This window comes from Lepisosteus oculatus, chromosome 12 (genome assembly GCF_040954835.1).
Source record: "Lepisosteus oculatus isolate fLepOcu1 chromosome 12, fLepOcu1.hap2, whole genome shotgun sequence".
NCBI classification, from domain to species: Eukaryota; Metazoa; Chordata; class Actinopteri; order Semionotiformes; family Lepisosteidae; genus Lepisosteus; species Lepisosteus oculatus.
Window position 1 is genome coordinate 7,972,031 of NC_090707.1, and position 17,760 is coordinate 7,989,790.

General features: G+C 48.8%; 1 protein-coding gene across 6 annotated transcripts in view; it reads right to left on the reverse strand.

Moving 5' to 3' along the window:
* myo1b (myosin IB) overlaps positions 1 to 17,760 on the reverse strand; it is a 95,805-nt gene that overhangs the window by 19,175 nt on the left and 58,870 nt on the right. For all 6 annotated transcript variants that reach the window (XM_069197218.1, XM_069197221.1, XM_069197220.1 and 3 more), the window contains exons 8-16: positions 15,265 to 15,363; positions 14,747 to 14,850; positions 10,871 to 11,018; positions 8,290 to 8,408; positions 7,201 to 7,287; positions 6,627 to 6,692; positions 2,806 to 2,910; positions 958 to 1,020; positions 277 to 477 (exon numbers count right to left, since the gene is read on the reverse strand). In XM_069197218.1, the coding sequence (XP_069053319.1) occupies positions 277 to 477; positions 958 to 1,020; positions 2,806 to 2,910; positions 6,627 to 6,692; positions 7,201 to 7,287; positions 8,290 to 8,408; positions 10,871 to 11,018; positions 14,747 to 14,850; positions 15,265 to 15,363 (992 nt within the window). The remainder of the gene's footprint in view (positions 1 to 276; positions 478 to 957; positions 1,021 to 2,805; positions 2,911 to 6,626; positions 6,693 to 7,200; positions 7,288 to 8,289; positions 8,409 to 10,870; positions 11,019 to 14,746; positions 14,851 to 15,264; positions 15,364 to 17,760) is intronic.

Here is a 17,760-nt window from a genome sequence, read left to right on the forward strand (position 1 = left end):
CCCACAACGGCTCAGAAAGGGTCGCCTCCGATTTGCGCGTGAGGAGCCGAACCCCCAAGTAACCTGGGGGGAAGTGGGTGAATTTTCGTACCCGCTACCCCAACCGGGAGAGCTTCCTCCCTGAGCAGGGCCAGCAGGGGTACGTTACGTGTGAATCCGTCAGTGTTTGCAGTTCATGCTCACTGTCGGCAGGGTCTGCTCGTTCGACGGCTCCGCAGATATGCAGTATGTTGTGGTTACGGAGCTGGGGTGGTCGTGCAGGGTCAGGGGCAGTACCTTGCCGGCGTAGTGCTGGATGCGGAAGCAGCTGTGCGGCAGGGTGTGGTCGTTCAGGAACTTGGAGCTCTTGCTCAGGCGGCTCTCGAAGTGCTGGTGCTCGGCGCACACCGTGTTCAGCTTGTCCAGGAAGGTGTCGTCCGTCACCGTGCCGGGGCGCAGACACTCCTCGTCCAGCATCGCCAGGATCCCGTTCGTGTTCTGCCGAGACCGCCAGACGGGGAGGGAGAGATGGGAGAGGAGAGACAGGAAGGTGTCACACTTGTCTGATGAGACGATAATTAAGAGAGTAGGGGGTGTTACTCCCGGTGTCCTGGCCAAACCCCCCACCTCCTCCCCCAGCCTTTGCCAGTCATGACCTCCTAATAATCCCCATCTCTGAACTGGCTTCATCGCTCTGTTCTCCCAACTGAGAGCTGGTGTGTAGGGAGAGTACTGGTGCACTCTGGCTGCACATTGGTGGTGGCAGTGGGATTCCCCAAAGTGTAAGAAATGTATTAGTATGGTTAAAGCGCCTGCCTGTAATAAAGCAACTACTCTACTGGAATGTGCTACACAAAAAACGAGAAACTTAGTCTAAACTGGTCTCACGAGTCTTTGTGTACAGTGAATCACTGAGAACCTGCACATGTGGAGAGGGTTACTGCTCAAGAGGGAAAGTGCCCGAAGAGCCACACTTACATTCTCTATCAGGTCACAGATGATGGCGTTGTTGAAGTATTCGATGTGAGTCCATTCGATCCCCTGCAACAGAAACAGGGACTTAAGAACAGAAGGCGATCGATCCGACCGAAGTAGCGAGTTTCGAATTCAATCCTTTAATCAAGAAGCAGCCACCAAAAATGAATCCCACCCCACCAAACATACCAGGGTGTATTTGCGACTGGTTTAAGAGGTAACGCAGAAACTCCATGTTTACTCAATTACAGAAGCGGTCTTTGCCACACTAAGGATTTTTCCCACAATGGGATTTTTTTATGGTTTTATTCCTTGACATTCCAGGTGCATACACAGTCATGGGCACTGTACCACGATGGCCGATACTAAAGTTGGCAACTGCACCCATGCTCGCCGAGATCCAGAATGTTCAAGCCCCGAAGGAAAGATCAGTCACACTCGTACACTGTCTGACTTTCTTTGACGAAGACGCATTCCGCAGTTTCCGAATCAATTTCCTACACTCAAGCCTTAGCCCCAGGCCTGTGCTACATCTCGTGCAGACGTAAAATTGCTAATACATGAGCAGGCAGAATATTGCTATTGCGCAGTGCATGAAACAGTTAGTCAGAGTGCATTTTCTGGGAGGGCGTGAGAAAGACAGTGACTGGGGTTACTGAAACATCACATTTACTGTAGGAACAACTGTAAGAATGTGCATCACTGAATCAGCACTGTGGAGGAAGGAAAGAAACCTTTACTCGGCAGGAGAGAACTTTGGAACACACATTCATTGTTGTTCGTCTTAGCCCAAATTTAACATGATTTTCAATTAAAATATTAATTTCTACTGCAGCTTAACTGGAAAAACCTGACCACTGACACACTTGATTTCCAGTTTCTTTCCACAAGCTGTCAGATTACTGAACCCTACCCCTGTAACTGGCTCACACCGATATTTTTAATTCACACTGCTTGTCTGATTTTTTTTTTTGTAAAGTTGTACGTTATCCAACTTGCCGCTGCTACTGTTCTGTGTTTGTTTCTGGCGATTCCTTTAGTGTTTTTGCATTGGAGCACACACACACAAATAAGCATTTCATTGTGCATATGACAAATAAACTGAACTTCAGAGAGGCTTGCCTGCATACAGGCCTGCAGAACAGCTCTGCGAGTCACTGAACGGCGATTCAGGCTGCTGCAGTCGTGTGAACACCAGGCAGCGCTGGACTCCAGAGGCCCGGACAACACCGGCGATCTGGAGACCGGATTGGTTTTCCTTTTCCATTCTTCTCCCCTCAACCTCCCACCCACCCCAACCCAAGTCAATTTCCCATGCACTCCGCTGGAAACGGGCCAGGAATGTAACGACAGCGGGGGAAAAAGGTCGGAGCGCTCTGCACATACTTGGGAGATTTAATAGAGAAAACCAAACACAGCGTGACCCCGCCACAGCGCCACGGGCTGGGAGAGCCACAGGTTTACCCCTGGCGGCCCGGAGCAGGGAGAGAAGGCACAGCAGCAGAGCAGATTGAGGATGGCCGAGGGCGGGGAGAGCAGCGTACTGGAGCAGGGTCAGAGGTCACTCTTACTCCTGGCCCCATTTCAGCTGCCCGTGTAACCTGCGCAGCTCTCACGAATGACACTCCGCTTCGGCACGGCTGTTTTATTTCTCGAATGGCCCCCAACGTATCATTACCCGACAACAATGCCATACGGCCTATTTAAATAACGACACTCCAATTACTGCATTTTTGTGGACATCTCCGAAATCTTAAATTAGAAAACGCTGGGAACATGCTCGTCCTTAGACATGCTTCTCCGGCAAACGCAGCAGAAGGACGCGGCGACCTCGGAGCGTCATTTTCCCACCTCTCTGATGTACTCCTCCTGCTCCTCTCGCAGGGTCAGCTCGATGAAGATCTGCTGCAGCTTCTCGTTGCAGTAGTTGATGATGAACTGCTCGAAGCTGTTGTCCTGCAGGGAGAGCCAACACTCGGCATCAGCCTCCAGAGGGCCCTAAGACTTCTCAACCCTGTTTTCCCTGCATTCACTGCCAGGGGCTATAGGCTACAGGCAAGCCACCAATCCTCCTGTAGTCCATAACACCGCAGGACACTGATCCAACCCGTGCTTTATCTACCTATTGGACCCTTAATTACTCAATGGATCTAGCTGCGAGATATGAATTAATAACATGTTGGAACACAGAACCTACAACAAAAAATTAGAAATAAGCTGCCTGCCTCTAGTGTACATACTTCACTCCAGAAATGGTGCTCATTGTAGTTCTCTCCTAACCTGTATAAGAGTTACAGGCTAAACCATCTGAAAGGATCTGTCATTTGTTAATAACTACTGAAAGCCTAATAACTACTGCTAGTTTTAACAGTTTGCAGTGCTCTAAGACAATGCTACACTAAATCAGCCCAGGCTTCGGAGAGACAAAACACACATCCTATACAGTCCTGCTTCCTGCACTGTGTGTCTGCCCCCTCGGGTTCCCAGAGGCTTTCTGGTCACACCGAGCTGAGGAGAAGAATGTGCTGTTGAGCCCACGTGTGATTGATTTCTGGAAGGTTAGTCTCACGCTGCTGACAATCCCTAGAGGAGTCCCACATCAGGCTGGTGTGCATGATGACAAATGGACGCAGGACTTTCACCTGGTCACCGGTCTCCTGGTCTACCAGCACAACTGTGTCCCATCGAGCAGTTGGGCTAATCCCTCCGCCTCTCGCAGTTCCTCCTGAATCGAGGCGTCATTGATTTTGCAATTAAATCACGCGTTAAGTGTTAAATCCAGGATTACAATTAAACAGTTCCCAGGATTGCCATGTTGAAACCCAGTTGAGTGGAAGTTTTTCACCCCGATCAATTACTTTCCCCCTTGGATCACTGAAAACTCATCAGCTTATGGTGGGAGTGTTAGGATTGCATCTCTACTGGGGGCACAGCGGATGAAGATGAAGGTACCCTGTTTGAGGCAGGGAGGAGAGGAGCCGTGGGCAGCTCTAGGCCGGAAGAGAGGAGACCCCGAGCCCCGACGCAGTCCTGCTGCGACCGGCGCCGCGGGCCCTTCCCTCCGGGTCCGCGCCCCTAGACTGAGCTGCGACCCCCCTCCGTCGCCCACACAGGAAAGGACACTGCACCTCCATTCGCACACAGAAGCCCCTGCACAAAGCCAGGTCTCCCGGGCGGCCAGGCACGAGGGAAGCTCAAAGCTGTCTCTAGAAGAGCCGAAACCCAGGCCTGTCCAGCCTCCTGATGCACCGCCCGGACCAGCGCTAACAGCTTGGGCTGCTGCTGCCAATGGCCAGCCCGAGGGGTGGGATGGAACTGGAATACGAGTCCCAGCTGCCCTGCGGAGTGTGGACGGACGCATTGGGATCAGGAATTGGGCTGAAATAATAAACGTCCTGGCCTGACGGCAGTGCAGGAGTTAGCAAGACTGGACTGGGCTTTCAGCTGGCAGTCGGAAACACTGCTGCTTTGGCTAACCTGGTTGCATGTAGGCGGTTAGATTAGGATTAGAATTAAGGACTACAATTGCAGCATGCAGCCACACTTTGCCACTGCAAAACCCTTCATACTTACGCCATTCTGTTGCCCCAAAAAAACATTAAGGAGAAAGAGAGATTCGTCAGACACAGATGCAGTAACAGATGAACACATTAAACCTAAACTAAAATAAATTCACATCGAAAACCTTGCAGTTACTGAACGGGTCACTTACCATCTCCTGTCCCCCTGCAAAGACGACACACCAGTACCAAATAAAACATTCCCAACCAGACCCTCAGGTGGAACATTTTTTAAAACTTGATGAAAACCCTTCAAGTTTCAAGATTCTACCCTCAAGGACAGAAGAAGATCCTCCCGTGGAACATTTAAAAAATGAAAAAATGGCAGAAATGAAAACGATACCAGAAACAAAACACTGGAAAGTGCCCTCAAGGGCTGTGAATTAGCAGCACTTGGGTAGTTACCAGTAGTAGGAGTTAGTGAACTTAATTAGCTTTCCTACAGCTCAGGTCCAATGAAATAATATCCATGCTGAAAATCCGAAAGCAAAGTTTCTAGGGTTTACACAGGTACCCCATTTCTTCAAGGGCTCCTGCCTTCCCTGCAGAACTCAACCTTCTTTGCTCTACGGGCCCGGGTTTGAACCCAGACAACCCTGGCTAAAAAAAGGTGAGAAAAAAGAGCCCAATTTGGCGTTGAAGACAGCTGGAGTTTAGGTCTGGGTCTTAACCTCCAGAACTACAACAGAAACGTCTGACCAGGTCCAACACACATCTGCCAATGTCCGATATCTGAGATATAGAGATGAACACCGGTCCCAGAACGGGCTGGCCTACTCCATGAAACCAGCTTTGGGCAAGGAGAACAGCTCCTGCTGCCGCGCCCTTCCGAAAGCTGAGAACAGGAGTGTGGTGTGCCTCTGGCCATCAGCCCTCACAGTAAGGCTCAGTAAGGCTCCTGGGCGAGCAGGACGAGAGCCGTTTCTTACGCACATCTCAGAAACTTAACACCCAGAGCCTGCCCTCCCTCACGACCTGCCATTTCACCCTAGCAACCAGGAAAACGCATTCCTTCCCAGTCAGCTCTGTTTAAGGAAAAAAAGCACAGTCTGGAGACACTGTAGCCACTGCACAACTGCCTCAAAAAAAATACCTACACTTTGAAGACGATACCTGCATTCTAAATAGAAAAAAACTAGCACCCAGTAACAGGCAGGTCTGAACTGCCGGACCCAAGGGGCAAAATATTCAGGAATGAAGGACAAGCAAAGGCACTCTGTTTTGGTTTCTGCCTCAGTGGTACAGAGTGTTATCGTTGTTATGGCTCCTGCTGTGTCAACTTACACTTCCGAGCTGGAAACAGCACATGACATGTCCTACCCTTTACTTTCTTTATTTGTTTTCATCAATTCATTGACACAGCGTTTCTAATCCTCATGGAAAAAGGGACAAAGAGAAACAACCCTCATCCAGCACACACACAGCCCCAGCACCTATCACCCAGTCACATGCCGACACACACACAGATTCACATACACACAAGAAAAACAACAGGCACGGCTAAGGCCGAATACGAAGTAGAAACACACAGAGACTAAACAAACTGATCTAGACAAAGATAGCTACAAAACAGGGAAACCCACAAAGAGGCGTCTGTACAAATGTAGGAGCAGTGGTTAAGAATCGTGGCTTGTACCCGGAAGGCTGTGGGTTCAAATCCCAGACGCGGCCCTGTTGCTGTACATCACTCAGAGTGCCCCACGTGTACCCAATATGGGTGCACATAAAACATAAAAGGACATAAAATATCCAGTCAAAATAAATACAATAATAATGACCTGCTTTGCTAAGAAAGAAAAAGACAAAGCAAAAGAAAAATAATGAATTATAAGAACCTCAAAGAATGTCCCTCTTCTGACATGTTTACTGGGCCTTGACTTCAAGTGATGTCGGGAACAAGCTATTCAGCTATGTTGTTGAAGGAGCCTCTTGTAAGAAACTGCTAGATGAGAACTTTGGATCAATTAACTACTAACAACCAAACAGGCCAGACCGGCCTAACAGCCTCCTGAGAACAGGAGGCACTTCTCTAACCCACAGGTGTGGCCGAAGCGAACTCCCAGCTGGAGAGCACGGACCCTGTATGTGAAACGTGAATGGGGTGGCACTCACCTCGAAGATTTCAAACCCATAAATGTCCAGGACACCCATGACCTTCTTCCGTGTTTTGGTTTGGGCCTGAAACAAGAGGGAAACGGGCGTCAGTGCAGCCAGAACCAGAATTATAGTGGGTGCCGATGAGAGGAGGCCGCTTGACCCATCATGTTCATTGTGTTCTGATTCAGTCACATAACCAGTACTGGGCTTACTGGAAGCACCCCTCACGCTCATTCCCAAACTAGGAAACCTGAACCCCCCCACCAAATCTGACAGGTAGACCCCCATGTCCCAAGTCAGAAATGGACAACACACAACAACCGTCTGTGGGAGGTGGGAAGAAACTTGAGGGCCCGGCGAAAACCTACACGAGCATGCAGACTCCCCACAGAAGGATCCCCGGTCCCGAGTCGAACCCAGTACCTAAAAACCGTGAGGCACAGACGCTCACTGGCATACCATGCCACCCAACCTTCTGCCTTTTGTTTTAGTTCCTAAGGAGTGATCAACCACCACATTCCCGTTTGGAAAAGGAGCTCTCCAGGGACCCAGGAAAAGGCCGGTACCAGACAGTGGTTAAAGAAAGTACCTTAATGCTTTCGTTGATTCGGTTCACCAGCCAGGTGAAGAGACGGCTGTACAGGTTTTTAGCCAGGGCGTCTCTGGCGTAGTAGGCCTGGAAAACACAAGCAATGCAGTCTCAGTAACGAGGAAGCACACCTTCCCCAGCCTCAGACAACAGACACACACTTCCTCACTCTGGATGATGCAAATCTGCAGAAAAAAATAACGTGAAGATGGCTCTTTCCTGTTCAGAAGCCTATTCCACACGACTGTCCTAATTGCACTTATGATGGCGTGTCTGCCTCTGCCACTAATTCTGTTTAAATATTTAACTACAAGCAAAGACATATCTGAACGTGCTTCAAGAAAAATCCTCGTTTGCTGATCTTGAACCATCTTAAAGCACTTTGGCCGTTTGCCAACGGTATAGATCTTCTAAAACGCTGGAATTATATTTCATTCAGTGCGCTCCCCCCATTTTTATGTTTAAGTGGCCGGATGTTTACAGAAGGAGTTTCTGGATTGTGTAACAGCTTTGTTAATTTGTGAGTGTGGCATGTTTCCTCTAGAGACAGTCTTAGAAGTACACAGACAACTTTATACTGGAGGGAGACATATAATCCTTAATGTTCCATCTTTTGTAGGACTTCGTCTCAAAGGAAACCTTAAAAACCGTCATTATAATATTGAGAAGGAAAAAAGACGAATAAAGATTATAGACTCTTAAGAAGAGCCAAGTGAAGCAGAAAGGCTGTTTATCTGTGTGTGGTGTGTCTAGAAGCATGCAAGACGCCTACAGGAGACTGTAGTGTTCACATTACAAATGGATAAGGACAGCATGAGGTAAGAAATACAATAACCTGCAACAAACAAAAATCACATTAAGTCACAGTTTAAGAGGCACTGTACAACAGCTTAGCCCTTTTCAATTGTGAACAAACAGGGAATGAAGGGAAAATGCAATCAATGGAGAAGCACATTTTCTAAACGTGTCAGAGCAATAAGATGCAGAAGAAGACTCCCTCTCTCGTTCGCTTTCCTGTAAAGGGGATATGATGGCTTTAGATCGGCCATCCCGAAGAGTGTGTGACCTCTGACCCTCAGCTGACCCCACCTGTGCCACGTTGAGTGTGGTGGACACCTTCTCCTGCTTGGCCTCCACGGTGCGGAAGCTGAAAGCTCTCTCCAGGACCCCCTGCTCAATCCCCAGCAGCTCGCACATCTCCTTCAGCTCTGCAACGCAAGCAAGCACTTTGGAATCAGAACATGAGGCAATTTTAGGAAAAGCCCAAGGCATCTGAAGCTTCAGGGTCAGGAATAAAACGAACATGCAAACAGTTTAGTGAGCAAAGGAAAAAGCTCTGAGCTTCTGCCCTGCATCCAGCATTCCACCCTTGAGCAGGGGAGACATTCATATAGAACTGGACTGTCTCTGGCTAGATCAACTGTGGACTTCCCTCCATTTGCTCAGCTAATTTAGTGACCCATACTAAGGGATCTGTCTGGCTCCCCAAGCAGTGTCCTACCCCAGAAGACTGTACTGGACTGGGGCCACCCAACTCCAGTTCTCACTCAGTGGGGATGCAGATCTCCCCTCTGTTACTGCCACCTGCTTGCTGGGCATCACAACCAAGCACGTCCACAGATCACTACAGCAGAGCAGCAAGGCAAGCCGAAGTCTTGGCTGGATTCCACACAGATCTGGGCGGGCTCAGCACACTCGACTGCCCGAAACTACCTCAGCCACAAGCCAAGCCTCTGCGGAACCTGAAGCTGTTTTCTTTCAGAAGGAGAGGGAGAGATGGCCAGATAGCGGAGTGGCGTGTGAGCGAGCCAGGGTGCCTGGCACCCCCGCCACCGATACCCTGGCGCACAAACAGCGCAGGAATTCCAGCAATGTTCAGACAGCCAGGGCCGCCACCAGCTCCTGAAAACAACAAACGCCAAAGAATTCCTCCACACCTCTTCACAAACACAACACGTGCGCTGGATTGGATCCCACATATCCCAATTAAAGCTGCGCGCTACGCCGTGTCTTTTTCGAAATTAGCATCCTGAGGACACAGACTGGGCCCATTCCTACTGACCAGCTCATACACACCTGGGGTCAGGGCAGCGGCCAGTGAGTGGACACATGGGCAGCAACAGGTGTTCTACCACTGGAGCATCTTTTGGTATCCATCCCAGCTCAGACTCTTTATTACTTTATTCACCCATTTACTGGCTAGGAGCAACGCCAGCCAAGATCTGATGACGATGGCTCAATTCACGATGCAACAGCACAACAAGCTGAACAGGTGGGGCACAAACACAAAATTGCTAGTGAAAGACAGACGTCTCTGCGCCCCGGCTTCACACACACACACACTGATTTACACAGGACAGCTCTGTGCTGCTGCTGAGACCTGTGCTGCTGTGATCTGAAAACAGATTCAAATCGGGGGAGAACAGGAAACATCAGGCAAGAGCAAACCACAGCACAGTGGAATGTGCTCTTGAGACTAATGCCTTACGTAAGCAAAAACAAATTGTTTTCGCAGTTTAGCCAGACAGAGCCCAGCACATAGTCTAAGCCATTTATGAGATTCTCAGAGGGGATCTGTAATGATTTGTAGGATTTGTAATGTTAGCTGGAGATGCTCCTGGCTGTTCATGTACGATATACGCAAGATATGAGTCTGGATTCAGTGGAAAAATGAGAGCTGTGTATTCTGTATGGCAAGTGGTATTACCAATGTTCTCCATGAAAAAGTCTACACAGCACATATCAGGAGACAGAGCAAGTGATTCAAGAGGACTTTTATGCCTTTTAAAATACACAGTCACAGCATAGATCCAGCCTCCCAGGGAGGGAAGGATTGAAAGGGAATACAGAAATTAGAGAGTGAAGATGACCAATATTAGTTGACAGTATCTTTCATCTGGTTTACTACAAGCCCCAATCAATTAGATATTTAAATACCCAGTAGGTGGCAGCAGTGATCAGCCAGGTGAGCTGAGAATTCTCGGTTGAACATCTATAATTAAACTGCCATTTCTGTACCTTACTGATATGTGCCTTTAGATAGTAGGCGTGACACTGTAGGATTGCAAGAGTAAAAAACTACAACCCACAGTTGTATTCCAAGAGAGTACTTTAAAATGCTGAATCCGCTTTTAGCTCTTGCATTAGAATACCGAAGGGCAGCAGAGATGTATTGGTGGTGGTGGAGGGGAGTCCCCATTACCTGTAAAGGGCTTTGAGTGGAGTGTCCAGAAAAGCACCGTATAAGTGTAAGGAATTATTATTATTATTATTCATTTTCTAGACAGATCACCAAGTTGTCAGTTCATACCTGATCTTAAAGACCTTTTAAAACCTCCTTTGTCGGGCTTCTCAGTTTCAAATTACTGAATAACGGACATGTGAAACCACATTTTCTAAAAAATACTTTCCCTCTATGGTAACTTCCCAATGGTATTTTTGATCCATTAGAAAATACACATTTTTGACCTTGTGCCACACCATATGCAACACTAACTCAGGAGTCCACACAGGGAACTTACTCATTTTGTTGGTTTTGCAACTTAAAAGAGTTTTTCGTATTTAATAAAAAAAGGGAGGGAGGGATATGGACGCCGGGTGGAAATTGTTTTAGTTATGAGTATCCGGCCCCAGGCGTCTGAGCTCTCTACCGCCCCCTGGAGGCTCTCACCGTTCTTGTCCTTGACCCGGCTCTCGTCCAGCCCGTTGACCCGGGACTCGGGTTTGAACTCGATGTTGCCCAGCTTGAGCACTGCAGCCACCAGTTCCAGCACCGACTGCACCTCATCTTCCATGAAGCCTACAATCTGCATGGCATTCTGCAGGGAGAGAGAGAAAGAGGGGATAAGGCATGAACAGACATGCCCAGCGACCGGACATGAACGACAAGTATTGCTCAAAGGGCAGTTCACTCATGCACCATCTTATGTAATTATTCCATTGGATTATATTTGATATCAAAGTGATTTCAAGGGACACAGTTTGAGGCCTTTCAAAGTGCAAGGGATGAAGGACTCTGGGGGGGAAAAAAAAGCTTTTTTTTTTGTCTGGATAAATTCCAAATTATCTTTGTGCATTTTCTGTTTCCTTTGTGCATTTCTCGGTTCCTGGACAAAGGTGGAAGTGCTGATTACAGAAGGGCAATAATTCCCCATCAGCAGGGCAGGACAATGTGCGTCTGTCTGCCTGCACTGAGTTTCTAGCCCAAGGGCCTCTGACTCTGTGCTTCAGGGGTGTCAGCCCAGGAGGCTTCACTGCTAGACGAGAGTGTCAGGTTAATCCAGTTGTGAGAATAATGAACCCAACCAGATCACGAGGAAGACGAGCCAGAAGGTTCTGCGTTGTGCTCAAGAATTGCTTTTTGCATTAATCTAAGAGCTCCAGGCCTTTCATTTAAAAACCAAATTGGGGAGAAAAAAGAACACCACCTTCAGAGCACAATGTAACATGCGTCCATCTCCAGAGCTACAGAATAAAAAAAAACAAACAGCTATCAGCACCGAAAGAGCAGAGAGCGGTCTGGGACTTGATGTGCTCCCTCACCAGTCTTCATCACTGCCAGCATGAGAGGGCTTGAGCGAGCCGGATGCGCCAATTAGGATAATCACTCTGCCACTTAACGAGCGGCAATCCTGTGTTGCAGCCTCTCACAGGAGCTGCACTATCGCGCAGTAGCTTAACCTTTCCATGTGCGCTGGCTTCGGAGAAAGGCTGCCTGTGCAGAACACAGGTGTGTGGGCTCACAGGGCCGAGCTGCTGCCTCGCTCGCACTGATTAACGCGACCTCGCCACTGCTTGAGCTCCCAAACGAGCCGGTTCCCCAGCCTGAAGTGGCTTTCTGCACCAGAACACTGTCACCTTACATTAGGAAGCTACAGCTAAAACAGACGTGATCATCCGGAATATGTGATATTTTTTTTTCTCTTCCCGAGTCCACTTGCATAATTCATCCCCGCCTGACACTTCAGTGCACCGTTTTGTTTGTTTCACAGAGAAGTTATCTGGCTTTGAAGTGCCGTGTCCTAGTTAGAGAACATTGTTAATTTGCGCCGACGAGGACTTACACAACAGATCTGGAGCTCGGTTCTACTCGCACTCCTCGTTATATAACAGGGGGAAAACACAGCACATAAGGACGACCATTCAAAGAAGCTTGATCAGAAGAGCAAGCTCAGTCATTGGGTCTGACTTGGACCTCCTGGAGGAGAATGGTGTCCAAACTAGAGGCCATCATGGACAACGTCTCCCAGCCCCTCCATGACACGTTTGTGAGAATGAAGAGCACGTTCAGCAATAGGCTGATCCAACCACGGGGCGACAGGGAGCGCTACAGGAGGTCATTCCTGCCTTCTGCCATAAGACTGTACAACGCATCCACTGTGTGTCTGGGCAGGGGCAACACTGACATTGACCTGTTTTTGGACTAAACAGTAAACTCTCTGTTTACGTGTGGCTTTTCCCGTCTAAAACTGTTTTTTGTGCAATATATTTATATTTATAATGTGCACAAAAAACTTTTGTGTACTGTTCTGGTTTGTTCTTTGTATATTCTGGACTGTGATCAACTCTTCTTAGTGCACTTCTCACTGACTGTACTGATTGTATTGTATTGTTGTGTTATTGTATCACTTCGTTACACTGTGCTGTGTTGACGTTGCCAAGCTGCTATTGTAGTGCAATTTCCCTCACGGGATCAATAAAGTATCTATCTATCTAAGCCACACATGTATACATCATAATCATTAACTGATTTTATGAGAGCTAACAGGGTGGCTCAATCCCAGCCAAAGGCACATGTCTGTGTGGAGTTTGCATGGTCTCCCTGGTGACACTGATGCCTCTCTGCCATATGCTCGGAATTGAATTATAGGTCTATATGCAGGAACATAATACGCAGGAACAGAAGAAAGGTTAGAAACAAGAGGAGGCCACTCAGGCCATCCAGCCTGTTGCATAATTAGTAAACAATTGATCCAAGAATCTCATCTAGCTGTTTCTTGAAGGAAACCAGGGTATCGGCTTCAACTGAACATCTGGGTAGTCTGTTCCACACTCCCACAACCCTTTGAGTAAAGGCCGTGTCGCGATTTTACACTCACTTCCAGCTATGTCCTCTGGTTTGTGTTTCATGGTACTGTACAGTGGAAGAGATCCAATTAACTAAATGTGCAAGGAGCTACATCCCAGAAAGTCTCACAATGACACAATGACAGTAAAACATAAGCTTTGCGGGGGGCGTCCTGACACAGTAACTGTCTTTTTAGAAATCACCTGGCATCTTTTCTTAAATCTAAAACCACTTCCTGCTCTGGGCTGACTCTTTTTGTTGTGAATCAGTGGCGTGTAGGACAGTAAATAAAAACGGAGTCAGTGGGAGGTCCTCTAAAGGCAGCTGTGTGTGTGTGTCTGTCTCTGGCACAGCCTGTCAGGCAGGATCTCGCCTGGTGTGCCTTTCATTGTTTTACTATAATGTGCTCTATTGTCCCTCCTGCACTGTCCTGAGAGCTGTGTTTATTTGTCTGCGTGAGCAGCTGTGCTCCGCTCAGTCAGGCCGGAAGAGTCAGGGAACTCCAGAGCTACTGTATCACACGACATCCAGACTGGAAACAGTTCTGAAGATTAGAAACAGTGGGGGGGTGGGGGGTGGAGAAGGTGAGGAGACGGGCAGCTCTGTATTTTCCCCAAATATTTGAATGCCTCCGCCAATCAACAAGTGAGTATTCAGCTACTGTCCAGAGCAGACTGCTTCTGGACCTGACCGTGTTAGCAGCTCAGCTCTGGTTACAGAGGCAGGCTGCAGCCGGCTGTCTGCGAAAGGACATTTATAGGGCTTCCACTTCTCATGGATTCTGTCCTTTCCTGTGTAGGTCCTGGCGAAAACCAGCATCTTAATAAAGCAACTCGGGCGACAATCAGTTAGTTCAAGAGCTGGTTGTTCTAAAGCTGAATCAGAAAGTTGAGGCGATTCAAACACCTAGAGTAAACCTTCAAACAAATCACAACCTGCACAGTCCACAAAGTGTCCTACGGCCATACGGGACATGTCCCAACGCAATTTACTAAAGGGGTCTCGGGGGTTGTGTGAACCCACACTGGACACAGCACAGGACCTGGATTCTAACCCAGGACCTAATACGTGACACTTGTTCATTAAAACCTTTAGCGTGTGGCAACGTGGAACAAGCCAGCTAGCCAAAATCCTGACAAATTCCAAAAAACGACTGTCCATCCATCCATTTTTTAACCGCTTCTTGCCTATCCCTGCAAGCAACGGGCACAAGGCAGGATATACCTTGGATGGGACACCAGTCCATCGCAGGACAGACGGGACACAAATGCGCACACACTCACACCAGGGCCAATTTTCCCAGAAGCCAATTCACACCCCAGCATCGTTTTGGACTGTGGGAGACCCTCAAATCAGTTAGCACACAGCTAGCGGATGGGCTCGGTCTGCCGAGGGACCTCCTCTTTTGTCTGAAACCGTCCTTATCCACAGTGCTGTGCCCTTGGGCCCGGAGTCATTCCCTGCGAGCAGCTAACTCACTCGCACAGTCCTGAAGTTAGCAGCGTCGTCCAGCCCGTTGACAGCAGAGGAGTCCAGGCTCAGGTAGTTGTACTTGCTGAAGTCTCTCTCCAGCTTCAGCCGCTCTGTGGGAGACACGGAAGCACAAACAGCAGCTCAGTGCCAGACCTGCATGGAAACCCCCATCCGGCCTGCTTTGGCAAAATATTTCACGTCATAGGGGTGCATGGGGGTAAGTACTTAGATTGCAGTAATAGTGTTCACCCTCACGGAATCAATAGTCCATTTCTGTTAACACAGCATAGACGTCTGAGAGACGGAGATCAAAAGGTATAAACGAGACGGATTTTAGAGTGTTGCACTACTGTAGCTCTCTTACGGTTTACACACCATACACAAAGGTGCGTAAAAGTCTTTGCAACCGTTCAATCGCAGGTCCTTAATTAATCTTTCCAATTAAAGACACTGGGCCACTTTGTGACCCTCTGTGCGCTCACATGGTTACCAGAAATAAGAATGAAAACAAGATGTTCACTCACTCAGCGTGTCTTCTGACGCCCCTGATAGAAGCTGGTAGAATATGTGGAAGTTCCTCTCTCCTCTCGGCTGTTTGACCACACGGGACTTCTCCAGGAGATCTGGGGGTGGGGTGGGATAAAATAAACTGAACTAAAACTCCCCAAAGCAGATCAGCCTGAGCTGACAGCAGAGGTACTGACTGACAGTATCAGAGAAAGTCATCTGATGAGAGAAGAGCACTTCTCGAGCACTCGAGTATCCTGCAACTTCAAAGGAATTTCGCGACACAGTGTTTTTCTGACACTATCCTGATGCAGATATGTGCCGGAAGGCAAGCTCCAGTTAAATCTGCTCTGAGCTCTGTGAGCGAGTTACAGCGGTTAGTGAGTCCCACAGAGTCAGGGTGTCGTCTTGTTTCAGCTAGAGAAGGGGAATCAGGCGGGTCCAGAGGGAGCTGGACTTCCCTTCATAGTGCAGCTCAACTCGGGTCCAAGCCAGTAAGACACGAAGAACAGAGACCAGTACTACAGCGCACAGCAGGACTAATTCCAGTGAAAATCGATGATGTACTACAAATCTAACTGATCTCGGAGCGGTGGCTCTGTGGCTAAGGATCTGCACCTAATGGAGGGTTGCTGGTTCAAATCCCGTGGCCAGCAGGGGAATCCTACTCCGTTGGGCCACTGAATAAGGCCCATATGAATGGCTGACACTGCGCTCTGACCCCGAGCTTCTCTCTCCCCGCCTGTGTGCCTATGTGTCTCATGGAGAGCAAGCTGGGGAATGCAAAAAGACAAATTCCTAATGCAAGAAATTGTATATGGCCAATAAAGTGATCTCTTAGAGATCTCCACTTGTTGAAAGCCAGCGGTCAGCTAGAAGCAAATAGGCGATCAGGACTCATTGCCTCCTGCCATTGTTCTCTGAGGAGCTTGGCGCTGGAACATTGCTCTGCTCGCTGGAGCCTCATCAATATTGCAGCTCCTCACAGGAGGAGAACAGCTCTGCTCTTTGTTCTGGGTCGTGTTGCGTGCTGTAACTGAGCTGTAATCACAACAAGAAAGCGAGAACAGCCCGGCCTCCTCAAACAGCCAAAAACACCAGCCCAGCTTCTATATCTGTGCATCGCGCCTTTTCATCGCTTTTCCACATCTGGGGAAAATAAACCCTGATCTGCTGTGCTGGGGGGCTGCGGGCAGAGGACAGGGTGGAGATCCCCTCCAACATGTCAAGCACTGTGTGGTCCTCTGGGCTGAAATGTGCTGTGTCAATTCATTAGTGAAGGTAAGGTTCATCCAGGAATAGCCCTCTGTATGAACTGTACCACAGCTTTGTTGCTCTGCCTCATCTGACACTTCGGACATCAGCTTCTCAGGCCAAACTGAAAAACGACACGTCGCACGGAAATAGTCTCGCGTTTGCATACAAATCTGCTCCGTCTCCCTTCAAACGACAGCAGAGGCGAGACCTGCTCCGTGAACTGTAACGTCAGCAGCCATGCCTCGGACCCCCGTATTCATCTCAGCCATCCTGTCTGCAACAAACAGCAACGCTTGTTTCCCACTGCAGGAAGAATGTGAGGCATTTCCTGGCTGCTGGGCCCTTGACTCAGCTGTCTGCGCAGCTCCGCGCTCTCCTCCGCGATGACCGAGAGGACCCGTGTCTCGTCGGTACCTGGTGGCAACACTAGCCGGACCCAGGGCGGTGTTTTATGGCACACCTAGGCCGGCCTACCCACGCGTGCATGCAATCCCACAGCACGCAGGCAGCCAGAAAGAATACTGAGCACAAATCGAGCACCATTCCTCAGAGCAGAGACTGGATTGCTCCAGCGGATACACAACTCCCTGCTCGAGATGGCAGGGACACAGGAGAAACCAGCTCCGGGACAGCTCGCCCCACCTACAAGCCCAGCTCCACAACAACAGTCCGAACAGTCCTTAAGGCCGGGCTGCAGAGCAATGAGCTGAACCGAGTGAGGAAACGGAGAGGAGGAGAGAGAGGGAGATCACCCATATGGACACATCCCAGCAGGGTCAAGAGCTACAAATGAACATCCTTGCTGTAGAAGAAGACCGCCACCCAAAACACGCACAAATAACTGCTGAGGCACCAGGGATACATGAAGCTTCCCCTCTAGGCAGCTATTAATACTTGGCTCAGTCTAGTTGAAATTGTTCACTGAAAATTAAAAACTAATTTCCAGTGATGTTCCCCACATCATGACTTCCCTGGGGTCTGTATATAGACAATACAAAAGAAAAGCTGGGAAGGACACAGAGAGGGAGACAGGCTGCTTCCCCGGAACAGCAGGACTGTGCGTGTGTGGTTAACCCTCTCTCTTTATGCTGCAATAGGGAACTGTGGGTTGATGTGCATCAGTCCTCTGGCACTGACTCCACTTTCCACACCCTGGTGGGGTCCCCAGTACCACAAATCCCAGCATCCTTAGCATTTCCAACTTCAACAAATAACGGATATTTTCCCTTCCCTTCTGTCCCCCAAATTATCCGTTA